The sequence below is a fragment of the Rhea americana genome, unplaced genomic scaffold (genome assembly GCF_003343005.1).
Source record: "Rhea americana isolate MKP2758 unplaced genomic scaffold, rheAme1 scaffold_51, whole genome shotgun sequence".
Classification (NCBI taxonomy): Eukaryota; Metazoa; Chordata; class Aves; order Rheiformes; family Rheidae; genus Rhea; species Rhea americana.
In genome coordinates, this window is record NW_028186657.1 from 4,071,612 (window position 1) to 4,098,251 (window position 26,640).

Genomic DNA, 26,640 nt, shown 5'->3' on the forward strand with positions numbered 1-26,640 from the left:
TATAGCTGCTTCAAACCTGTCACACCACCGTATGTGCTCACAGCAGCTTTTTAAAAAACAGATAAACCACAAATGAAAACAAGACTTTGAATGGAAAACCTGAATTTTAGATTGCCAGGAATGGTCAGTTCGTCTTTATTTATGTCTTGTACAGTGGCAAGTGCACAGTCACCAAGGAATAAATAATTGCASTTCCAGGAAATCAGATTATTATTCCCATGAAGCTTTTGAAAAGGAGAATGTATTTACCCCTTTGAGCCTATTTTCTGATGCACAGACCCACATTTACCTATGGAGCACAAAAAGGTGAAGGATGGCTGTCATAATGAAGAGCCTAGTAATTGCACTAGAAGCTCAGAAACAGAAATGCTTTGACTGCAGGAACATGTCAGGGCTGAACCTTGTCATTTCATGGGCTGGAGGTATTGGAGAGAACTCCACTAGGTAATCACAGAAGTGAGGATGGCCTTCTGTGTTCCCTGCCTTCCAGCCGTAACCATGCTGTAATATAGTTGCTTTTGCAGTGTAATTGCTTTCTCTGCAGGGCTTATTCCTATTGATTCTTCTTCTGTGGATTTAAATTGTTTGCGGGTTGGAACTAGACTCAAGTTGGTCGGCGATGCAGTTTTCTCATGTCCGACAGCACACGTGACAGTTCTATCTAAGAGGCTTTAATGATGTTCAGATAGCATCACTCCCTGGCCTGCACATGTGTATTTGATTTGAGGAGAGAAGCTAGATCAGATAAGTTCAGAACATCAATAAATATATGGATTTTGTTTGGTGACACTTGTTCAATTTGAATCTTTTTTCCCAGGAAGCAGCTTGTGTTGTGTCATTTTTTTGCAGCATGCTGTGTAAATGCTCTACATCTGCAACTGTCGAGGATGGTGCCATCCCATAGCAATGCCATCTGCTCGTTCACAAAGTGCTTTTTGCGTAGATAAAAAATGTGAGGTGTTACTTATAATTAGGCAAATCGCATGCTGTGATCTGTGATGGATTTGATTTCTGTTGCTGGCTACCTYGCATATGTCTATGTGTCCGTAAGTATTGTCTACATACCAGCATATGGATGCAGATGAATCAGAGACTCATGAATTCCTTTTCCCAATTGAGACAGATGGAAATGTTTTCTGTTCTTCTTATTAGCAGATCTTGACTTTCAGTTACACCAGGGGCCTTGGCATGGATCTTTACGGTGTTCCGTGCTGTACATGCATGCATAAATTGGCATGGCCGACTCTAATCTAATACAAGAGGCTGGCGGATCTGTGACTCAAGGCCAAGAAAAGTTATGATTTCAAAGCAATGGTCAGAGATAGCCATGTTAGCAGTTGTCTTGGAGAAAAATATCTGGATATRTAACTTGATGTTAGGAAGTGCAGTAACTAAATATCTAAAAGGTGCTGTGAGCATTGTAGAACTTAAAATATTACCATTCCTTGCATAATAACAGCAATATTTACTCTTAAATGTGTATTCAGCTCACTAACTGAGATCCTGCTTGTTTCTGGTTGTAAAGTGGTCCAAGGAATAGAAAATGAGTCAAAAATCACTAGCTCTGTATAACTTTAATATTGTCTTCAATTGCCTTTTATAGATAGTGAGCAATGATTTACCAGTAGTTTTAAAAGATGCCTAAGCCAGGCAGCAGACATACCTGGAAGGCTATAAAATGAAAACAAATGAACGAAGGTCTGCACACCTATCTGGAGTACAAGTTAGGAGCGGTGTATAGCTATACAGTTGGATGATTTAGAATATTTTAAACCTCAGCAGCRTTCTCTCCCTCTCTCTCCTGTGGTCTCATGCATATCTGCAGTGTGTTGACTTCCACGGGAGATCTCTCACCACTGGAGTCTGACCATAACTAGTATAACCCGAGGCGGTGAATAGGCTATAACTTAGCACAAATCCATAGTCCTATTGCTACAACAACTTCTGTATACGAGGATCTGATCTGTGCGAGCTACCTCTCAGTCTCCTTAGGAGCAGCTACTGCAGTTAAGTTATTTCTGGGGAAGAATACTGAATAAATTGAAAACTGCAGCAAATACTAAGTTGATTTCTACTAGGTGGTGGTGATTAACATGCTGAGAATCTAGGACTGCTGTTCTCCTGCTGAAGAGAGTTACAGTTCCTTGAGAGCTTGTGTGAGGAAGAGCTCTTCCCCGGTGATACAAAGTTAATCACCAGTACACATTTGATCGACTCTGGTATAACACCTTCAGGTGAATTCTGAGTGCAGGGAGGTACTCGAAGCATATGCAGAATTATTTGGTCATTTTGTGAGTGCTGAAGCTCTGTTCCCTTTGTTGCAGGTGGTGTCTAAGGGTGTCTTGCGAGAGGACTCCTGGTGCTGAGCATGCTTAATAGATCTAACCCCTTTAGGTTGCAGCCCAGGAAGACAGCTCAGTTCAGAGAAAGTTTAGTGAATGTGCAGCAGCCTTCAGAAATTAGCAACCCACTTTTGCCAGGTCTGTGGATACTGAACAGAGTACCAGCACACGTGGTTGCGTTCGAGTTTTGTTCGCGTGTCTATCAGTTTCATCATGTCATCGGTGGTTTTCTTCACATTATAAGCCAATCAAGTAAAATAAAAATGGCAAAGGAATGAGGCAGGTGCAATGTTGTGGAAGTCTTTTCAGTTTTATTGTTAATGTCAGTAGATGTTGTGTAATTTAATTTTCAGAAAAATCTCAGCTGCAAAGCAGCTGATTAGGCATCTTGAAGAGGAAGCTGCCACTCTCTCTAAGCACTATATTCATGACATTATTACAGGTATTCTTTCAAGCAGGGAAGCTCCTAGATTGCCAAGAATAAACCACTTTGAAGGAAACAAAGCCCCTTGGGTATCCATCCAAAAGCAAAACCCAGTCATTTAGMCCTCACATCACAGACCTGCCTTCTTTGCCCTTTAAAAAGCAAAAACAAAGCGCTGCTTTTATGTAGCAATGGGAAATTTTGCTTTTATTTTTATTGTTATTGAAATAAACTTCAAAAAATACCATAAAAGAGGGATTTTTGTGGTAGCAGACATAAAGCTCCAAAATWTGTACTATCAATGCAGTTACAATGTCAAGTTGGGTCAGAACACAGTATTTTTACACAGGAATTCTGAGCATCATGGTAATGYAAAATGTACCTTTGTACAAAGACAGCTGCAGCTATGAAGTGTGTCGTCTGCATAGAAGGGACTTGTGTTTTTTTGTCTTTAAGCATTTGAATACTTGACATTGAAAATAACAAATGTCAGGAGTTAGCATTTAGCCTGTTGAGACATTCGTGGCATCGTGCATTTACGGCTTTGAGTGTCAGTTGCTGGACAGAGCTGTACTAGCTCCACTTCTGATCCATGTTACATGACTTGGGTGCATTACACAAGTGAAAAGAGTTTGTTTCCAGGAAGAAAAGCATAAAGACTACATTTTATTTTCTCTTCATTGAACCTCGTCACCTTCCTAAAAACAATTGTCTCTAGACTTAAATAGGCATGTACAGGGGCACTGCATARTATTGTTTTAATCTGTTTTGTGTTATCAGTTCTGTTCACCATTTGCTTTCATTCTGCTATGAAAAGCTGTCGTTGCCAAATCAGAGTTCTACGAGAAAAGAGATTTAGTTACATGAGCATCATATTGAACTGTTTGAAGGGCAAAGTCAAGATCAGAAAAGACTCAGTGATTAAACAACAAAAAATATGCTCAAAAAAACATTACGGGATGTTTTCAATCTAGCAGCTAGAGATTTAGCTGCATGATTTATATTTGTGTGCCAGAAGTCTTCTGGGCAAAATCTGATTCCTGATATAGCGGGCAGCTATATCAGAAACAGGAGGAGGATCTATTGGTTTTTCTTTTGTATGGCAACTCAAGTAAAAACGTGAATGGTTCGCTTGCAGGTTTGGYCTTAAGTCTATGGTTTCAGTTGCCATAGATGAAATCCACGCTGCTTCTGCATGGGGGAATCTTAGGGGCAAAGTTCACTAGATTTTCCCAAGTTTGTATTCACAGTCATGAATAGGCTGCTTTCCAGTGATGCCCGTACACTGTCCTGGTGATTCCTAGCTGTACTGATTAGTTGATTTGCAATATCTGTAACCAATTCTGATTTTTTTTAATCTGATTGTTTCTTCACATCTTTGTATTCTATGGGAACAGCCCTGAACTTTTCAGAGCTTCAGAGACCTTTCAAAGGAGTTCAGATCCAGGACCGTTTTCTTCTGTGYTCACAGCGTGTTGTGGAAGTCTTTGTCTTTAGGGTTTAGCGTCATGCAGCAAGAGCAGAGGCTTTCTAAGAGGGTGTTGCTCGCTGTCCTGTGAGTAGTGCCCAAGTGGCAGCGCCCTAGCAGAGAGCGTGGTAGGCTTGTGCCTGTTTTTGTGTGTTCAGCCCATTCAAACTACAGGTAATGTTTTTATGTTACCAATCCACTTTCTCTTCCCTGTCTTCACAAGCAATTGCTGTCAAGATTTCCTGATGATCTTTTTAAGAGAAGAGAAAATGGATTATACAAATATTTATAAAGTCTCTTAAAATAACAAGCCCTTTGGGGAAAAAGTAGCTGTCTGCAGCAATACTACGCAACATGGATYCAGCTGATTTGAACTGTGCTCTTTGGCAGTAGTTTAACTTGCTACTGGTCCTGGGCTCTGGGTGGAGGGCAGWGTATTTGCAAGTTCAACTCCTTGCCTGCGAGAAGTGGCATGGCCTTCCATTGAGATACCTGCTGCAAGTCAGGATGTGCCAAAAAAATTTGAACAAATGACAACTTCATGATTTTTCTATCTTAGTCTTTAACATGTGCAGTATTTTCTGGGCTAAGCCCTACCAATGGAAAAATGCAATCTAATAGMTAATTATAATTACTGTTGTTACTACTGCATTTGGCTCTTGGTAGGACTGATCAGACTTCATGAGAGGAATGTGTTGTTATAAACCACAAAAATACTTCCTCTCTAATAGCAGCTGTGAATTTGCTGTTTGTGGCTTTAGGTCAGGCCACGGAGTGCATTTGCTCTCCTAGTGGGCTGGCTGGTCATTTACAGAAAATGAGCTTCTGCCAGCTGTGTGCAGAGCAGTGTTTCCTGCTATATGTCAGGGAGAGGTACAGTTGAGCAGGAAACGGTGCTCTGAGTGGCTTCTCTGTAGACTGTGCCATGCCAACGTGGATTATGCTTTAATGTTTCAATTTTTCTCATTACTTTTTCAAGCCTTTAGGAAATTCACCTTTTCCCTTCTTTCCGCAAGCTTCACTTGCACTCASTGTGTAGAGTCATTGAATCCGTAGGATCCGATCAGAGCTACTCCTTTTGACTTTCTGAAATATAAAGACRCTAAGTGTGATGCTTTATTTTTAAATTGCATGTTAAAATTTAAAAAGATTTCCAAATGTGTTTAATAATTCCCTAAAACGGTCTAAGGACATCTGTTAAAGCATTGAATTTCCTTAAAGACGACATGACAGCACTGATTGAAATTGCTTTAGCTGTGCATTAAGGTTGTCAGTCAAAATGCTTTTACTSTTACAGTCTTTGAACTAGAAGTTTTTAGCATCTTTTCCAGAGTGAGCCAGAGAAAGACACCTAGGGAGCTGTTAGGGTTTGTTTTGCCATGTGTTTAGCCTAGTGAACAGTCAGTCAATACCTTTTGCAAAACCTCCTAAGTCCTRCTGAATACCTCACTGCTTAGTGAGGAAACAAACTGTTCTGACATATTTTTGCCCTTTTCAAATTCTTTATTATGCAACCTGTGTCCAACATTTTAACATATTGGGTAGCTGTGGCAACCTTTTGTGTGTCTGTGAACATTTGCATTAGTGTTAGACCATTAGGCCTGTTGATGAAAGGCTGGAGTAACAGGCAGAATTTTGTATTTACTAGGTAGAATTTTCTRCAGAGGTGAATGGTAAATTTGTGGYGGGCTGAAAATGGATAAAACTAGCTCAAACAATCCTTAACAGATCCCAGCCTCAACTGCCCCCAGAGCTGGAACCGAAGCCTAGTGCAGAGTGGGATCCTCAGCCTCCCTTCTGCCAGGAAATCATACAGGAGGGGGGGAAATCGCATCCCCTCCCATTGATGTCTCTACCTRGGTCTCTCCAGCAATCTGATCAACAAAATTGTGGGAAACAATAGTGTAAAAATAGTGCTGGAAGGGAGGTGAACACCCAGGGCATTTGCAAAGTTGCACAGGAGGTTAAGTGAGCGGTTGKGGCTCAGGGAAGTGCTATGGGATGGCTAAGTTGCGTACACTGGTAATGCTGTGCTGTACTGGAGTTAGCCCATAGCCCTTGTGCAGAGGGCCAGGTTGTAATAGCTGTGCCTGGGCGTGAAGACCGAGCCAATCCCGGCATGTGAAAGCGGTGTGTGCTGCTGCTCAGACAGCAGGGTACTGGGGATGGAGGGGAAAAAGAACCAACGATAGAGAAAAAAAGATTTCCCAGCACCTGCAGGCAGTGAAATGTATGGGATTATTGAGTGATTAGCAGCATCAGACATACCTTATTTTGAATGTGCCTTCCTGAAGAATAGGATGGAACATTTGAGAAAGGAGCAGGTAGACAAACAGTAAAAGACTAGATCTCTTGAATGGAAAAAAAACCCTAATCCGATTTTTGGTTCACTTCAGTTTTCTTTGCATCAAGTCCCAGTCAAGTATGTTTCAAAACTTTAATGTTATTTATCTGGAAAGATTCAGGACTGAATTGTTGCATATTATACTTAATAAATGTGGATATGTCTCATAAATATAGTATTATAATTAGAGTCAGATGTAGCTATTTATTGCATGCCGATATTCTAACTCTAGGTCTATTGAATTATATGACAATTTGTGAGAATATTGCTTTATTGTACATAATTATTTTTTGTAATGATGATGCCATATTGATCTAAATTTCCATTTGCTCAAGTGCATCAGAATAATTAATTTTATATCTTGATAACATGAAATTGTAATAAAAGTGAAAGGTTTCCCCTTTTCAGTTATCATTTCTAACTGAAGATGTGTTTTAAGATTTTTTTGTTTTCTATGTGATTGAAGGAAGCTGGCAGCATCACTAAGCTCTGTGTGTGAGAGGTGTCTCTTTTTTTTACTGTTGTAAACAGGTGATGATGGACACCAAATCTGCAGAATTTTCAGCAAAAGGGAGTAATTTTGTGCAGCTCTTCTTCATTTCTTAATGGAAGAAGAATTATGGAAATGAGAGTGGGCATTGGATTAAGTGCTTGAAATGTTCTTTCCCTGCAGACCAATAAAAACATAATTCTTCCATTAGGGAAATTTAGTTTTTTGAAAGCTACATGAATCAGCTCTGAATCAGTGAATGAGATGACTTGCTGGGGTAAGCCTTTCAGGGACTGATTGTCTATTTTAAGACTTTTAGTATGTGGATCCCACCTCTTGTCTTGCAAGACTTCTTTTTTGAAAAAGGTRCACCTTTTTCTGCAACTCTTTTTAGATTAAGTGCTTGGTGATCTTTTATTATGCAATCTTTTATTATGCAGATCAGTAACAGAGTTCAGAAACCAACCAGTCGTGTAGACTGAATGATTTTTTCCATCCTTAAATTGGACCAGAAGATTTCCTAGCCCTTTCAAAACACTCTACTTGCATAGCTCTATGAACAAAAGTCAAGTACTACAGGTCAAAAAGGGGACCTTTCTGTATTTCATATAACGTGATTGTAGTGTCTACAGTGTTACCTCTGACTATACATTGATATAGATTGTATATATCTGCCTTTATGTCCTCCGTTGGGTCATTTTGAAATTGAACATGTAGCAGTAAAATACTATCCCTGGAGCTCTTCAACTTAGGTCCCTAGTCGGGGCCATGGGGAATCTAATGCCAGAACAAGCAGGTATTCAAATGAAGCCATCCTTTCTTATAGGTTATTAATAATAAAACATTAATCAACATTAATTTTTAGGAGTCTAGAGACACCAGGATCTTCTGAAACTTGTCCAAGGTCAGTTGGTGCCAGTTAGCTGTGTGGTTCCTGTATTTTAACAGCTGTTCTAGCTTTTTTCTCAGAGGTATGTTTAAAATATAACAATGGGCAGAAGCTTGTGTGATGAGGTAGGGAGTAGGGAAGACTTCATGTCTTGTGGATCTCCATGGAGTCTAGTGGGATGGTTCTGKTCTCAAGTGGTGTACACTGGCATCCCAGTTTGGATGATGACTATGGTACGCACCAGACAGTTCACTGCTTTTCATTGAGATGAAAAGCACTTTCTCCATGTTAATAAGGTTCTCTTATTTGCCCCCCTTGGCACGGCTCACCTACATCATCATGCAGTACACATACATGGTAAAACCGGATCAAGTCTTCCGAAGCTGTACGCAATATTGTAGATTTGACTATGAAATATACTGCTCTAATCAGCAACCATCCCAAAACACCACTGAGCTTGGAAAGCTTAGATTGGATCCCAAAGCACCTGAATATTTTAAAATTACAAGTTGGTTAACTTTTATTGGTACTAAAGCTGACCATTGCTAAAACAAGGCTAATCACTAGAACATTATCTGAGGCAAACAGAGGTATAGATGAGGGTTTTATCCTGGCAATAGAAATTAATGCAGCATCTAGAAGTGAAATAAATATAAAGGGTTCAGCAAACTCACCTTACGCAGGTATGGAAGGCCCCATGGAAGGCTATGTGAAAAGAAATCTGCCTGTATTTCTGTGTKCGTGGCTGTATTTGTGGCTGCTCCTTCCAGATAGGCTCACTTCTGTTCCAGATTACATCAGGAACGTGCAGGGATTAGACATGCAAAAATGAACATGAAAGGGCACAGACCCAGTAGCCTACTCTTCAAACACATGCCCAGCCATTCAAGTGTGATGAGAGCCCAGAGGAGCTGCAGGCAAACTCTGCGACAGATTTCTCATGTACGTGGCTGCAGCACAGCCTTCTCATGGGCTTGTCTTGTGTTCTTGTTCCAGGGCAACCCACTGTACTTCCAGTCTGCCAGAAATGTTACAGTGAACATCCTCAATGACAAGACTAAAGTCCTAACTCGTCTTGTAACAGGTAAGGAAGAGGAAAGACTGCAGGAGAGAATTCAGGAGACATGAAAGACAGTGAGCTGTGGGGTGCTGTGCAAGCTTGAGACAGCGCACAGGAGGGGAGCCCAGGTGTCTATTGAAGTACAAAGGAAAACTTAGCTCCACTTTGTAGAAACAAAGCTAGATACATGAAAGCCATACTGGAGAGACAGCTGGCTGGTGCTTTCTGATAACGAAGCAGACCATCATTTTCATTTGAAAGCCAATCCAGAGATAGAAAGGTTAGTTGTACAGCTTCAGGGTTAAGAAGAACATATTCCGGCTGACATTTCTTTCGTAATAGGCACGGGATTTTCCTGAAACACTTTTAACTTGCTTAAGATCTCAGGAAATCTGCTGATTGACTGTGGCTGGGTTCGGACACTGCAATTTAGAGCTGTCTAAGCCCAAAGCCCTTCTGCTGATAAAGAACTCTCTCATGCTCCCAAGCACTAGGGTGTTTGATGGGGAAATGGGTGATTCATAAATCCTCAGTGCACAGAGACCTTTGAGTTAATGCATTCATAATTTAGCTTGAAAGAGCCTAATGCATTATATATGTTATTATATAATATATGTATATAATCTGTGATAGATACTTATTTATTTAGGTTTACCTAGGGAGTGGGAATAGTATTGCTGTGTGGCCGAGATAGTAATCCATAAAAGTGTTGTTTCTACATGAGACTGGATTGTCTAGCTTGCTTATATAACATCTTGGCCTGTAGTCACAGTGTTAAATAATTAAATACACAGCTTCAGTAGGCAACAATTTAAGTGGCACGCATGAAAATTGCCTTGAGGAAGGAAATAATTTCAACCCTAAGCGCCCAGATTCTCACATTCAAAATGAACTAGTTTAGTTTTTTGGYTTGCCATATATTTTCAAAAGCATATTTGGTTTATTTAAGTGCCTCCATTTCATGAGAGCTTGAGAAGACCTAGTTAGTGGAAGAAATAGCAGCACTGTACTGTGTGCACACACATGTGTATATAAAGCATTTTCAGGATGAAGCATAGGCCAAGTCAACACAGAGATAAGAAATGGCACAGCGGGCAGGCTGCTTAGTGATGTAGACCTAAGTAATGGACTTTGGGTCTCATTTTTGGAAAAGATTTTATCTTTCTTGGTTTCCAGCTGCTTGATTTGGGATTACAGGGTTTCATTCAAGCGACAGTTGCCTGGAACATGACTACCCAGCTGTGCTTCCCCAGTTTGTCAAAAATGCCTATTGCATTCTCTGCTAACTTATGCAACATCACATAATAAAATGAGACAACTTTCCCTAAGAAAGGAAAAGATGACAAAACATAGCGATGTCACTAATGAAATATAGTTGTCCCCTGCTCATCTTTTGTACCACTTCTTTGTAAGTGCCTCAGGCAAATGAAAAGTAAAACAGAGTCTCAAGTGCAGGGGTGGTGCTGCAGAGTTGAAAGATAGGCTCTCCAGCGCAAGGGCTTTTCCCTCCCCATTCTCTGTCCGATCTCTGAGTGGAGTCTTCCCCAGTCTAAACACCTAGAGCGATTCCAGGTCCAACACAGTGTCATGGGTAATGGGCAGCTTATTTCCATTTCAACCTTTCTAGTGTTAAACCCCCATGCCAAAGTCTGCCTATTTGTCTTTGCAGGCCATTGCCTCTCAGCGTGATGTCATGGTTATTAAGCTTGTTTCTGCATTCTGCAGTAGCTCTGGTTTTGGAGTGGAGTGAAGGTGTAGTCCCAAGTTGAGTACACTGCAGTGATGAGTAGGGAGGCAGTTAATTAGCGAGATATAAGTCAAACTTAAAAGCGATCCAAAAGTATGGGATTTTCTTGGAATGCCTCAGGATTTTTAAGTGTTTCTGCAGAATTCAACATGCTGGGATCTCAGCATAGCCTCACTTTTCTGTAGTCCAAACCATGCACACAATTCGGTGAGTGCCCTAATGCTAATGCAGACGACCTGTGCAGGCAAACACAAGGTGTAGAGTTAGATACTGCGCGTAAGAAAATGCTGACTTTCAGGTCATACTTCTCTTGTCCTTTGAGAAATGAGACTAGTCAGGAAGATGACAGGAATAATGCTAAGTCCGATCACCTACCTGGTGTGGTAGCGTATTCCAGGGAGGCTTTGGCTTGGAGTAGGGTACGTAGGACGATTGGATGGTGATTTTGTACACAGTTTAGCCTAGGTCRGGTAACAGAAGGGCCTTCTCTTTATAGCCTTTGAGCCACGGACCTGCACAGAATTGCCATTCAGGCACCTAATGATTATCAGGTTTAACAAAATGCATTGCCAGAGGCTTTTCAKCACTAGACTACACAACAACCTGCAGGAGAAGCAGTTAAATTAAAATCAGAACTCAGAAGGAAAGGTTTACTCGTCTAAAAACTTTTTAAAACTTGAGAGGTCCTGCCATTTGTCTTGGCTTGCACAGTGTAGAAATCTGTTCCCCTGAGGGAGGCTCAACTTTCAGGAGTGCCAACATGGAAACCCTTAGCATCTTCCAGGGCTTGCCTTCCTGGCGATGTAAGATTAAGCTCTTAACTTACAGTTTGAATGGGAAGCATTTGCTCCTATTTTTTGAATTGAATCGTGCGTGACACCAGTATCATTTTAACCCAGGCATATTTAACGGGCATGAAAACAAGAATCTTTTACACCACACCACTAGTCCTAGCAAAAAGTATTCAGGAAGCAGTCTTGATTCCTTCTATAGCTGTACCAGTATTCTGAAAGCATACTGATACGTTCACTATTTCACATATGGGTCTTTCTTTTAGTAAAACAATTCCCCAAATATGCCAAACTTAATGGTAATGACATACGTGTTAACAAAAATATAAGTAGAAATAGTTGAGTAATGTGGGTAGAAAATAGTGCCCTTTCTGAAGAGGAGGTCACCCTTGACATGTACAGACTTCCRTGTTTGGTGTATCGGATGCAGATTTTATCTACAGAGTTATTAGGATAATCTCAGTAGATGGGCTCATTAAATGTACAAAGCTACTTTGTGATTTTCATATACTTTTCACTAAGACTTTGTGCTATTCTCTTCTCCCCTCTAGGTCCCCAAGCAGTGGAAGCACACAGCCAAAAATTTGAGGTGAAAACCCTCTCCGGAAAATTGCTGTTTTCTGCAGATGACAACGAAGTGGTAGTTGGAGCAGAAAGGTTGAGAGTTTTAGGTAAAAGATTACTGACTAAATCACTATTTTAATACATGTCTCTTCAATTTTTAGAATAATTTTGTTTAACTTCCCTTTTTGCTTGTGGAAAACTTCTTTTGGCGGTAAAGCCCTTCACTGTCTTTATTGCTTTGAATCTTCTCCAAGCAGATTAAGGCTAGGAGTTTCTATCTGAGGAGCTGCTTAACCTGCACTACATGTTATTCCCCCTGCAGAGAAAACTGCCCTAGAAATAGTTTGTCTGGCTTGTAAAGCAGCATTAAAACCAGCTTTGGAAACTAAACTGCTTTATCTCTTGAGTCTGGGATGAAGGGCAGTGAGGCATCACTATAAGGACGCTTCCATGGCTGCAGTCACTGTCTTTGTGTGTAGCGAAACCTTAGGCTTCGTATTTTTCATCTCACTGCTTTCATGAGCTCTGCCTTCATTCCAAAGCAAACACCACGGAAGAGAACTGCAATGAAAAGTCAATATGAATTGGGATCTCACATTAATTCTCTGAGCAGCTCGGTGGCCTTTATATCAGCCAGTCTGTCCTCAGCTGTGTGTGAGAACATGCTTTGCATCTCTTGAGCCATATCCAGCTATTCTGTGGGTATGGTTAGGTGTCCTGGGACAACTGACCACTGCCACCACTTCCCTGTCTTTCTTTAAAGGCAGATGAGGGACCTGGAACTTTTCTTGTGCCAGTGCAGGATCTGGCTTCCCCAGCTTTCCTGCGCCSTGTCTGCCTGCTAGGCATTACACTGGTGGTTCCTAATGGAAACTGAGGCTCACYCTTTGGGTTTGGGGAGTGTGCGTTGTTTACTGAGGGTTTTTCGGGGGGGGGGTGAGTTAGAGAAAAGAGACAGTTAAGGTAATTGTAGTGTTTCAAAATGTCTTTTATAGTTGTGTGAAGTTAACTCTTAGCAGCTTTAATTCTCTTGCTCTCCAGTTCAGTCCRTGCCCTCCCATTCAATCCATGTTATTTAAGTATTGCTTATCAATATTTTCATGTAGGACCTGACTGAGTAAGGTACTGTTAATCACATAACAGTACCACTGGCCTCAGAGGATATACTGATACCTGTCTTCCAGCGGCTTGATTTGGATSCCCCTGTTCACTCCAAATGATCTCTTACTTTTCTAGAAAGTTCCTAAAACCAGAGAGATCAATGAAGGAATTTAGAATATTATTATTATTATTATATGGTAGATCATATTTACTCTATATTATATAGTAAATAGCATATTATTAGTATAATAATAATATTAGACATATATGCAGTATTATATAGTATACATAAAATTATGTAGTATATGGTTTMTTACTATTATGTATAATATAAAAGAGCTTAGAATGCAGGCCTCAGAGTCTAATCCATCATGAAGAGGATTTCAAATCCAACCCTTAATACTTTTCGTTACATGGTGTTTGGGTATTCTAGATAATTTCCTGTCTGTAGCAAGACTAGTTGTAGCTCTTTAAAGTGGCGTGTTGCTGTTGGCATATACTGGACCAGTTCAGTCATCAGCTATACTGAGGTTAGGTGAGTTTTATAGGATAAATGTTAGACTCTACAAAATTAACAGTACCTCTTTTAATAGAAAACTTTGAAGAGGACCATTCAAAATACATACGGTGTTTCAGAGCGGTGGAGGATTTGTCTCAATCTGTGTTTTACCACAGATATCCATTCACACTGTACCTTTCAGAGCTATTAAATTACCCAGTCTTTGTGCAGGCAAGGTGATTTCAGGAAACAAAGATTTTAGGTGTTTTCCTGGAGACTTTAAATAGGAGGGATTTTCAGATCATTTGTTTTTTCATATAATACAGAAACTGTTTTTTACAAGTTGCAAATACTCCTTTTTGGATTGCATACAAAAATATTGCATATTATTTACTTTGTGCTTTGGAGAAACCAGSAATTGTTTTTGATAGTAATTTTGAGTTTCTGCCTTATTTTAGACTCCTGTGTAAACAGCACTGTAAATACTGCTTACCACTGTTGTGCACTTCTATTTTAATTTGCAGCTGGGTGTTTGTCAGGGTTTATCAGGCTTTTGCAGAGCTATCAGAAAAGTTACAATGGTATCACAGATGATGTTGCGTGGCGAATATTCCGATGACCTTGAGCTGAAATGCTTTCAGAGTTCATGCTTGGCTTTGTTTTTCTCCAGCTTTGCTCCTCCAATCTAATTATATCTCCAAAAGTAGTTGCCACGGCTGTTTGCCATGCTGGGAAGTGTTATGCCATATGTTCCTGTTTCTTTCAGTTTTTTGACGGTGCTTGAGGCTAGTCCAACTTGTAGTACACAGGCAAATTCTTTTGATCATTTTTCCAGTGTTTGGGATCTCAGGTGCTGCTGGTATGTGTCTGCTGACACCTATCTACACTATGTAAATAATCTCAACTTGTTCTTTTTATTACTGAACACGTACTTGTTACAGAAGGAAGTGATGTCTGCAATCTGGCATGAAAGTCATCTTACAGAGATTAGAGCAGCAGATATTGGACTTGTGGCTAGCTTTTAAACTTGTTAATGATAATTGCTGTGCACTCTTCAGAGTTGATTTTGAAAGTTTGTTCTACAAAGTCATGTTGAAGCCTTAACATGAGGAAATACGTACKTTCGTTTTGGAAATGAATTCTCTGCTTTGTGTAAGTAAAGACTTTTCCAGCATTAGGAAGACTGGAAGGCATTTTTAAAAAGGAGAAGTACACTGAATTATGAAATTGAAAAAAGTGGATACTGGTAGGACATATGTTGCATTTAGCAGGGCTTCAGAAGTTGCATTACGTCCTGCAGATTGCCAGATGAAAATACCTTTTATTTTAATTGTATTCTGGGAGTCTGTTTCTGGCTTTTAACTATTAAAGGCCACAAGAAGACAGAGCTGGTCCCTTCTGCTTTTCATGCRTTGTGTGATCTGGAGTACTTCAGTGGTTTTATTTGATTTAATGAATCCCAGCAAGCCTGTCTTCATAGGTGAGATTGGGGAATAATGGCAACTGCTGTKTGAGGACCAGGGCAGCTGCCAAGCTTTGGCCATGGTCTCCTCTTGCAGCATCTGTGTGTCTTTTTCAGACACGTGGCACGAGTTCCTTCAGCCCATACTCAAAATTGACTGGAAACTCAGCAGCTGCATGAGTCCAGACAGCTCAGGAGGAGCTCCTGTTTGCCTACAGAGCGCGTGGAAACCGAGCCCTTTGCCAAATGCCGCCTGCCCTGTGGAGTCTGAGCTCACCCGTGAGCGCCTCTGGTTGCCCAGCCATCTGCTCCATTCTTGCAGAGAGCGAGGATGGTGGCACATCACCACTTGYAGCACTTCATTCTCTTATGGGCCTCACTACCATAATCTTTGAGTGCCTCCTGTTAAGAGACCCCAAAGCAGGGCAGTGTTGTCTCCTAATGCTGCAGGCAAGGACCTGGGGCACAGAACAAGCCTCTTTCTTGGGTCTGAAAAGGTCAGAGGCAGATCCAGAACTAAGCCATRCTCCTAAATTGCTACCATAAACCTTGGACTGTTTCCCTTTCCTCAGAACTGAGGAAGCTTAGTTTGATTTTACTGGGTCTGGATTTTCAAGGCCACCTTCCCCCCGCTAGCCTGGTGCTGCTCGAGCGGCTCTGCGCAGCATGAAGCGCCGGAGCTGCGCCAGCAAGCGTTCCCTGCGCTCGCCTCTGCTGCGCTCAGCACTGCACTTTGGCAAACACCGAGTAGATGCAAACTAATGCCTAGCTGGGTATCCCCCACGGGCTCATAAACTCCTGTGTTCTGCATTGCAGGAGATGAATGAACTGGTCTTAATTGAATTCACGTGTTGTTGTACGTTATGCAGCAGTTCCCCTTCCCCGCCTCCTCCCTCCTTCTGGAAATAGAACATATTCGGATCATCTGAGAAATGGCGTGTAAGAAATATTCCTTAGTTAAAAGAGCATTAAAAAATAACTTTGATGTACATTGATTACCAATTTTGTTTAACAGCATTTTGAACGTTACAGCATTTATAAACAAAGGACAATCATAAAGCATTATTCTGACTGTTAATTACCTCTGTTTATTCTCCAGATTAGTTTTTAAATATGCCCTCTAGTTGCCACTTGATACTAATTAAYGGAGTTACATTATTATCTCTATACAAAAGCATTTTTAATTAAATCTAAACCAATTTAAATTAGCATGAATTTTTACAGAAATTAAACTCTGGTCATATGCTTAATTTAGCCTTATGAGACAACATCTGATGACATGCCAGTGTCAGTTCTCCCAAGAGCCTTGACATCCTTCTGGAGATTATATTTTGAAGTTAGTTTTCAGGGAAATTTGTCAGAATGCTCTGGTGATTAATATTTATGATGGATTTATGAACTGATTTTTTTTTTAAGATTAAATATTGCTGGGAATCCAGATGCATCACAAAGAGCTAGGATTTAAGAAGAAAAAAAATGATAYGTTTCTGTAGCTTACAGGAATTTGCGGTCCCTGATTTTGAGTCGTAGAGGAAAGTTTGTGTGTGAGTTAGGATTGGATGGACTGAATGTTGTACAGATCAATCATACTATTTAACCACTATTAAGATTACTACCTTACCTTACTGGAAGACCATAGGGCCCCTTTTCTATAGTGGAAGGATACAGGGATTGCTCCTCAGCTAATACATCCCACACTAGACCGAGTCCTTGGAAAATGTGGCTCTCAATTAGGCATTTCTAGCATAAGTTTTTCTTCTAATATGACCAATAATAATGGCATTGCTAAAGCATTTTTCTGTGGCAAACTCTAGCTAATGTAATGGTATTTAGAGCGTGATGGGATGGCTTTCAACTCCCAGTACAAAGTCTGCAGTAGCTTTTCCRCAGGAGATGTGTGCCCTGTCCTGTGGTTGGCAGTCCACCTAAATACCTTGCTGGCTAAAACTCACTTTTGATCTTGCTAACCCCTTCAAGCCCTCCCTTCAAATCATTAGGCTTTAGCTCTCTTTCTACCTCAGTTCCCTCTCTGGGAGCCTGTAGCAAATTCCGCTGGGCTCTGACCCATCTCATTCTGTATGTTGAGTATGCAGKTGTTAGTAGCTGGTTAGACTTTCTGAAATGTTATTTTGGGAGTGGTTTCTGTTCTAGTTTATCTTCAGGAAAGTGCCTGAGAATCCACCTGAAAAGGGGAGTCAGCTGTTGAAATGTTACTGCAAACTTATTACTAGGTTTGGAGTGATTAATTCCAGGGCATGTTTCTAGCRTTTTATTCAGGGGAGAAATATAGTAAGGCCTATAAAAGTTTTAGTGGAGGAACAACACCATTAAAGCAACATAATCTAAGCTTATAATTGAAGAGATGATCTCATAATTGACTCATACAAAGATCTTTTTATTTGGATTTTCTGTTCTTCTTGTTTGTTGGGTATTTTTGCATATGTTCCATATTTGCTACACTTCTTGTTCRTAAGTGCAGGGTGTTACTTCCCATGGAAGGGTGAGAAAAGCATTTGCAGTGCCCTTAGCCCTCTCACTCTGGGCTCATGAGTGAGCTAATATATCTGCGTTAACTGTCCCAACTTCTCCAAAGTTTGACATCCACAGACATTTTCAGCAAGGCTTGTGTTCGCTTGATTTAGAAGGAATAAAAGAAATTCTACAGAAATGAAGTTTAATACTGGCCTGGTTAACAGACTATTCACGTTTCCTTAACATTACAATTTTAAAAGATTTCTTGGCGTGTCATTTGCATCTTGTGTTGGCTGCAATATTTACAGTAGAATAACTATAATGAGTTTAAGACTATTTGTACTTAACAAAAATAATACACAATGCTATTTGACTAAAACAGATCATTTTAGAAGGTGATGTAATCTAGAAATTAAAAAACTTCCAGGAATTGTGTTGCATATACCCTTCTTCAAAAACTGTTATTTATGGATCAGGGACATGCACACTTGCCCTTTGCAGCAGCCATTATGACTTCAAAATGGCAATTAGCCGATTGGCATATGGCGGCCTGAATAACTTTTGTAGCCGAGTGTTGAAATCAGATGTGGGCCAAAGACCCTTCTGGCTTTATTATGTCTGCTGCAACTTTATGCCTGGGGGTGAATGGTGAACTTGCGTCTCTGCGCTGCATGTTTTATATGTGTTCCTGAAACAGTGTGTTCTTACTGCAGTTCTATATAGCTTCTTCAAAGGAGAAATGGTGCCAAAATATTTATTTTTGTATCGAACGGAAGCACATGTCTATTGTGATACTTCTCCTATGCAAAACCCGTTCCGTCTAATTAAAAGAGGGCTCGATGCTGCAAGAACAGTGGCAGTAGCACCTTGCTGAGCTTCCGGAAGCACASCTTTTACCATCGACTTTGCACAGGAGGCCTTTCTCAGTTTATCCAGTTGTGAATGAGCACCTGCTCGCTCAGGCTGCACCAAAGGCACTCGAACTTAACAGTTGCTCCAGAGCTCCCTTCTGTGCTCTTGGCAAGAGAAGTCTGTGTGTCACGACTGCATTAGCCATGCTGCTCACAGGGCTTAGACAGGCATTTGACCTTCTGCTGAAGATGTATGAACTTCTTTAGGAAGCGGTTACCAACATTCACTACTCACTCTCTGTGGGTAATTAAGCGGTAATACTAATGCAGTCCTGGAGCAATTGCCAAGCTGTCATGTACTCGTTGGTCTATGGAAAAGGGACAGGAAATAAAATGAGTAAATTACTGAAAGGTTCTGACGACTGTAGCTAAAAGTTTTTTAGCACTGGCACCACCAAGACTGGAAACAGGCTCTATCGTCTGTAGCATTCAGTCATGTCCCTGGAGTTTTATTGAATCTCTTTGCAGTCTTTGCATAGATGTGATGCTGAGAAACATTGTGTTTAGCCAGAGCGAGAAGCCATGGAAAAAATACACATTTCCTGTCAAAGATAAAAGTTGCAAGAAAAGGAAATTCATTTGCACTCTCAGTTAGGAATCATGCTATTGCCATATCAAACTAAAAGTCAGGCATGAAAAAGTGATTTGATCTGTAATCAGCAGTGGTAGAGTAAGAATTCAAAAACTATATGGAAAAAACTGTTTGGTTTGGTTGAAGTGGGTGTTTTTTCCCAAAGCTTTGGATGTGGTTTGTTTGGATGCTTTCTTCCAAATGAAGTCTTTCTTCCATTCTGTTAAATGTATCTATTCTTCAAGCAGACTATTCTTGAGCRAATATTTCTAATTGCTTTGCTGCTCTGACGGCAGCAGGTAGATCTAGACACTCCTCCTCATTCCTTTTAGTGGCAAATTCAAAGAGCATTGCCCTCCTTTATCAAAATCCATTCACCCGGATTGTAAACTTGCTTTTTGTTAGAGAGAACAATGGGTGTTGGGAGGGAGGTTGCAGAGAACCTTTTTCTGGGGTTTGCTTTTACTTCAGAGTGCATTCCAGACAAAAATGATAGGATTTTTGTGAAGTGTATCTGTTGTCTAGTGTCCTAGTCTAGGCTGGAATGTGTGTTCAGACTATGTTGCTTTAATCCTGTTTAAGGAAAAAGAAAAATCAACCAACATCAGATTGATATTGATTAAATGTCAGAAGGATTATCAGTGAAACATACTGTACACTTACCAAACACTGAAATCAAGTTTTAAAGTATTGTAGATTTATATTTTATTTCCTAAGTGTCTTCTCCAGCCTTCACARCATGATCTCTTTGAAAGTGAAAGACTATTCTCCTTGATAAATTTCTACTGTGTATTCCTACTTGAGATGGTCTTCCGAGTTTATTTCCAACACTAGCACTGTACACAGGACTGTACAACTTCAAATGGATTTAGTGATGACATTGCAATTGTTCAGTGGTAGAAGAAGTGTCAAAGGACCACAAACCTAGTCAAGGTGGAAATATCTAGAGGTCAGCATAAGTTGGGGCAACCTTTTCTTTGTATGTCTTCTCAGTCTGGATACAAGCCTTTCTGTTCTTTTCTGTTATTCCCTTTACATTTCACAGACATTCAACCATTGAAGCCAGGCTGAAGCTCAACATATGTCTACAGGCACACACATCACTAATGCCCCACATGCTCCTCTTCTAGTTTGCAACTCATCTTATAGTTTGACAGTTTCCTACTTAAACAAGTCTGTGTTCGTTTTTTGAAACTGTGAGTCAGGCAAGTGCTTCTCCCCCATGGTGCAAAGCCAGCCCTGTTGGAACCACGAAGAGATCCCTCCTGGCCTTAGACAGAGCCCGGTGTGTACGGCCTGGCTCCCCCTCCTGACTCAMCCGCCATGTGTATGTAGAGCCAAGACCAAAACCTGAAGTCCTGGTGTTTCCTTAGACATACTCCAACTGAAAGCCAGTGGGAAGTTTCCCTGATTGGTCACTAAGTGGAAACCACAGCCTTGCCCCTGCTTTGAGATCCATGCCTGGAGATACAACRCAGTGCAACAGTGACAGTACACTAGCTCTAATTCCCAACTGGGAGGAAGATTCAYAACTAAGTGAGTGGTAGTGGTATGTTGTGTAACAGAGGAAGCGTGTCCTGTATGCAGAGGAACCCTAACAAAAAGGACACAGAGAGGCCAGTTCACTTTGCAGAACAGCTCTCTGTGCAGTGAGGAGCCTCTTCCTGAAGGGTGCAAGAGAGGCTGCGGTCGTAGCAGAAGCTACTGAAGTCCTGCCAAAGGCAGGTGAGTACGGCAGTGCATAGCACGCACTGTCTCACCTTCACTAATGATGTTCCAGCACATACATGAAGCTCGGGTACTCMAGGGACTTTCTTGCTTGGAACAGTAAAAGAGCCACATGATGCCCTCTAATATAATGTARAATTATGAGAAGAGAGAAAGGRGAGAGAAAATAAGCTGTATTTAATGTGTTTGTGGCTCAGTGACTTTTCCCAGGTGAGAGGGCAGGCTGGCCAATACCAGCTTCCCAAGAGGGAGTAATACACTGCTAGCATTTAAGAATCTGTTCTGCAGATACCAGGTGTAAAAGCAAAAGCTTGTTGTATTGTCAGTAAATCATAGGAGGACAGATGTGAAAGAGAGTAAGAGATTTTTGCTAAAAGATTTTAAATAATTTATACTATGTATTTATTTAAAAAAATACTTTTGTAGATTTTATATATATATATATGTTTAGTAAATTCACCTTAAAAGGAGAACCCCTTAAGATTTTGATGACAAGGGTGTGCTGACAAAGCAATGAACTATTTTTACACTCTCCTAGAAACAAACATGAATGAAGTTTTATGGCTTTTATTCAGTAGACTSGCTTAACCTAGCTATGTTATTGCCATTGGACCCTGAAATGGAACTCTTATTGATTTCAGATTCAGAGGGAGCAACAGTAATTACTATGTTCATCCATTTAAAAACATAAATTAAGGGTGAATAAGACTTTTAAAGCTATAAATGAAAAGAAGTGAGCACAAATCATTGCCGACTATATTGTACTGGATTTACTTCCTGGGAATCTGGAACAGATTCACACTGGAAACGGTGAGAGAAGCTTACTGCACCAGGCATATGCTCTGCAGGGAGACAGGACAAAGTTTCCACATGCAAGAGCTGAAGCTGTTCAGAAAAGGTGGAACACCTGCATGACGCTGGAGTTTCCCACTGTGCGGGCCGAATGGGAAGAGGGAGGTTGGTTGTAGCTCCAACAACTCRCTTGCAGTGGTCAAAACTTCAACTAGTTTGTCTCCTGCATGTGGCAGTAGACCTCCAAGAAACTGCCAGTAGAAGCAAAGATGCAAACTCTTTATTTGGCAAACCTATATTCTCATGCAGTCTTTCCTTTAAGTCTCAAGCAAAAGAAGAAAAAGACTCTACTCCCAAACTGAATAGCAGATATTCCCTTGCCACAGAACTCTTGCTTTTTGTTCTTTCATGAAGTGAATGCATGCAGGGGTCTTTGATAGTTGGGCCCCCACACCTGGTGCACTAGAGGGRAAAAAAAAAMAACTTTTGAGTGARTCTTTATGGTGATTCAAAACACTTTGGGTAGATCCTGTCATATGCTCTTTAAGTTCCTGACTGATTGTGTGGAATTAAGTTATTGGGCAGAGACTCAGCTAATGGAAACACATTGATGAAATCATTTTTGAGGGACATTAAATGGAACTTAAAATAAAGCTGAAATGACTTTATGGATTTTTCAGTCAAACTGTTTATGAACATTTATTGGCAGTAAATTGCACAGTGTCAGAAGAGGGAATCGGTAGGTATGGCTTTTAATAGAAGACTCCTTGATATAATACTGTKAGAAGGAATAATTTATTACCTTGGATATACAATACAGTATGTTTAAATATGAATTATATGATTGTTTTCTCTTAACTATTCTTGACTGTTTGTAGCTAAGTTACCTTTAGCAGCATCAGAATCTCACAAGGTGAAAAAAATGCTTTCAGTACTTTGCACTGAAGTAGCAGTTTTACGTTATGCATAGCAAATGTTCTAGTAACAGATAACTGAGGATGCAGAAGCTATGTTATTCAATAGCAAATTTAATTTACCTTTGCTTTTGCTTTATGCTCAGTAAAGGGAGAAGAGGAACACAGTAGCTTTGACTGGGAAAGGAGACTGTAACACTTAAGTCTTCAGCTAYTAGAGCTGTACATCATACTCTGACAAAACCCAGCATTCCTCAGGTAGAGAATAGTGAAAATAAGACTAGGAGAATTCCAGATTGGAAGGCATCTTCTGGTCTAGCAAATCTTGTCCCCTATTTTCAGTGACCCAACATCTCATAGTCATGAACTTGTCAAGTCAGTTAGCTTGTCTCATCTACTCTAACTGAAAAGCAGTTCCCATCTTTGTTCTTCTGGTGGCTATAATTCACCTACTTTCTTTCTTAGATGTATTTGGGACCAATTTATAGCCACTTATTCTCCTGCCAACACTGGCCTAGAGCCAGAAGTTCTTTTTCCTTCATGTTATTTATCCACCCAAAGTATTTATACACAACATTCATCTCTCCCTGCCCACCTCACCCCTTAGCCATCATGTTGCTAAGCTAAAAACCCAAGTCCTTCCAGGAGGAAGGCTAGGCTTTCTGGTGCGGCAGTCATGTAATAGTTCCTCTTTGCATTCATTCCTCAAATGAGGATGAGCAGACAGCTGCATGGTAGTTTAAAGATTTTTACAATAATGTGAGTATTTTCATTTGCCTGTAAGACTGACCTCTTCCCTATGGCCTTGTCCTGCTGACATGAATCACGTGTAGGCTTTTATCCACTGACATTCCCATCCAGACAGTGTCCAACATGGAGCAGAAATTCTTACTCCTTTCTAAGCCCATGACCTTGCACTCTGTATGCTTAAATTTCACCTTCTCTTTGTTCTTCTACTCCCTAAGGTCACTCAGTTATTCCTCTGTAGCGTCCCATCCTCCTCTGCATGGGCAAGACAGCCAAACTTGCTGTCAACAGCACGTTTCCTTCAAACTTTCCTTCTTTTTGTGCCAAGGCCATTAATGAAAATACTGAATGAGGTCACTTGCTCCAACCTAGTGGCTTCACTTTCAGCACTGTCCAAAGTTGATGTTACTAAAGTCTGGACATGGAATCCCATAGTCGATAAGAGCCAAATTTTGACACAAAYGTCTAGTGTGGTTGAATATACCCCAAACAGTTGTTTCAATAAGGATGCAATTCCATACAGCAGAGACCAAGACTCTTCAACATGGTAGAGAGAGTGGGAGAGAGCACATTTAAGGTATATACAATTTCAAGTAGTGCAAAAGAAGGTTTTAGAATAATGTAAAGGGACACAGGAAGGCAAGGAGATGGATGAAAGGAATAGCAGACTTTTTATTTTCAGCCTTCCCAAAATCACTGCATTGGCATCGTCAGTGGCTTTGTTTCCAAAATTGCTTCCTGCATTTAAAYTAAATAATGAAAGCTTCTAAAACTCCAAATCATTAGAAATATGCAGAACTTTTTCATTATTCTGTAGACATTTCTGGTTACTTACAGCTTGTTATTTTGGGCTTTGCATAATACAGCTAAAAAAAGTTTGTAAAAATGAATTACAAATGATAGCATAAACAAAGTCCCCATTTAAGCAATAAAAATGGAAGAGCAAGAATATTTATGTGCAGCTCTGCAGCTGCTCTTTCTCATCTTCCTCACCTCAGAAATCATTGTTTTATTATGCAGATGTGTGCAGGCTGCTTCTTTTGCTAAGTTTCATAGCAAAGCTAATAACCAGGGCAGTTGTGTGAATAAGCAGAGACTTAAATCATTTGGAAACTGTTCAGAGGACAGATCAGATAATAATAACCTTCATGGTTGGCAAGTTACAGCTGCTTTTTACAACTTGTAACGATGAAGGCTTATAGTAAAGTTAAGAACTAAATATCTATATTTGGCCATGGGATCAATTTCAATTCCCAAACTTTACACTGCTTTTATCGTATTTGAGATTACTTTGTTTTTCTCTAGGTTAAAAAAACACAGTAGTTGTTTTTTGTGCTATAAATGTTAAAGTGCTTATTTTCATTCTGATTTTTCTTTAACACAGCGGGACAGCTTGGTTCATTTACTTTAGTGCAAGCAAAATACAATTTTGTTGAAGTCACAGTGTTTCTTCCTTATAGTATGAGTTACATAAGAAGAATGTTGTGTTCACATATTGTACATCATCTCAGAACATTTTTTACTCTTACTGGTGACTTCTGAAGTGCACATAGGTAACAATTATAATAGTACATATTAAGGGCAATCTCAAATTGTATAAGTAAAAGGTCCTGAGGCAATAATAAGTCCAGAAAATCCACCTCACAGTGAAAGATTTAGGAACCTGTTACTATTAAGGAAATCAGCGTGAAAGATGAGATGGTTTGGTCACAGAGGGTGAAGGTTTGTGCTCACGCAGGACCTACTATCTTGCACTCTATGACACAAGAAGACTTAGTGACTGARAAGTGAGACAAATTCAGATTAAGTGCACATTTTTAAATTAAAACAATTAGACATTTTAAATTAGAACAATTAGAAAGGTTTACCAGAGAATGTCATGGGCTGTCTTTGGCTTAAAACAATTAAATTGGGAGAGCATATCKGTCTAAAAAGACACAGCGTGGCTCAGTCACAGTATGCACAGGACCTGGTGCTGGATGGAAGTGCCCAGCCTGTGTTGTGCAGGCGATCAAATAAGAGAATTGCAGTGGCCTGAAACTCAGGAAAGCTATTAATAATATGTAGTARTTTACAGCTAGAAATCTAGCAATACTCAGCAAATGAGAGTAGTGCTATTTTCCCCATCATCTCTAAGAGAAAAGCAAAATGAGAAGAAGTTAAATGACTTCTGGGTCACATGTCGAATCATTGGCTGAGCTGGAGCTAGACTGCAGTCTCCTGTCTGCTCGACTGCATTTTGTTCGGTGGACACCTTCCTCCTCTTCCCTAGGCACGAGCACAGCCTGACCTGTGAGAGGTTGGCACTGATTGAGCCAAAACTTGATTTTCTCCTTTGAGTATCTCTCAGAGGCCGATGAAAGAAATAATTTCATGATGTGCGTCCAGGTTCATGAGTGAGGGATGTAGCTGGATTAGGTAGATGCTTAGCAAGGGGTTATTTTTTCCAAGCTCCTGACATCAGTTGTGTCAGCAAACGCTTCCCACATTCAGAAAACAAGAAGTTGCTTTTACAAACAGAGGTACAGGTTACAGGCAAATCCCAGTTGTAATCAAARCAGCCAATTTCAAATGATCAAGATCTGGCTTTTCTTGGGGACAGAAGGGATGTGTGCAGGAAAGAAGTGGGTCCGATGATGGGTTAAATTTTGCTTAGGTATGATTTGAGAGTCACTCCCCTGATAACAGCTCGTAATGTTGACAATTTGTCTTCTGTTTTGTTTTGTGATTTCAGGAGCAGAAGGCACAGTGTTCCCTAAATCTATAGAAACTCCCAATGTCAGGGCAGACCCCTTCAAGGAACTAAGGTAAACTTTGGAATGTAATTTAAAGGTAACTCAGTGGCACCTTGTTGGAATTGTGCTGGGAGTCATTTCTGCATGTAATATGACCGAGTTAAAGGAAATGATGGGTCATGAGAGCATCATTTCTTCTCTGTAATGTACTCTGGTTACCCTGGGCTCAGCCTTTGAAAAGAAATAGAGAAATCTTTCTCTGGCTATGGAGGGAGGTATTGGGATGTGTGCTGAATCACAGGGAGTGATAGCAGACAAAAGAATAATGTTCTGGCAGAATTATCTGTCTTGCAGAAATACAAACCCTCCTGATCTACACAGGGTCTAGCTGTGCGTGGATGTTATTGCAGACACTCAGAGAAGTACCACTTGCTGACAGCAATGTGTGAGGAGGAATAAACAGAACAGCTCTTGAGAATCATCTTTGTCCTCAAGCTAATGCTGAGCATTATGTTTACATATATAGCTATATCTATATAGGTATACRTAAAATGTTTTTAAGTGTAGCCCTACAAGCTAGTTTGGATGA

General features: G+C 40.3%; 1 protein-coding gene across 11 annotated transcripts in view; it reads left to right on the top strand.

Moving 5' to 3' along the window:
* Positions 1-26,640, top strand: part of SGCD (sarcoglycan delta) — a 359,722-nt gene that overhangs the window by 286,684 nt on the left and 46,398 nt on the right. For all 11 annotated transcript variants that reach the window (XM_085317947.1, XM_085317945.1, XM_085317944.1 and 8 more), the window contains 3 exons: positions 8,954-9,041; positions 12,107-12,226; positions 26,051-26,123. In XM_085317947.1, the coding sequence (XP_085174073.1) occupies positions 8,954-9,041; positions 12,107-12,226; positions 26,051-26,123 (281 nt within the window). The remainder of the gene's footprint in view (positions 1-8,953; positions 9,042-12,106; positions 12,227-26,050; positions 26,124-26,640) is intronic.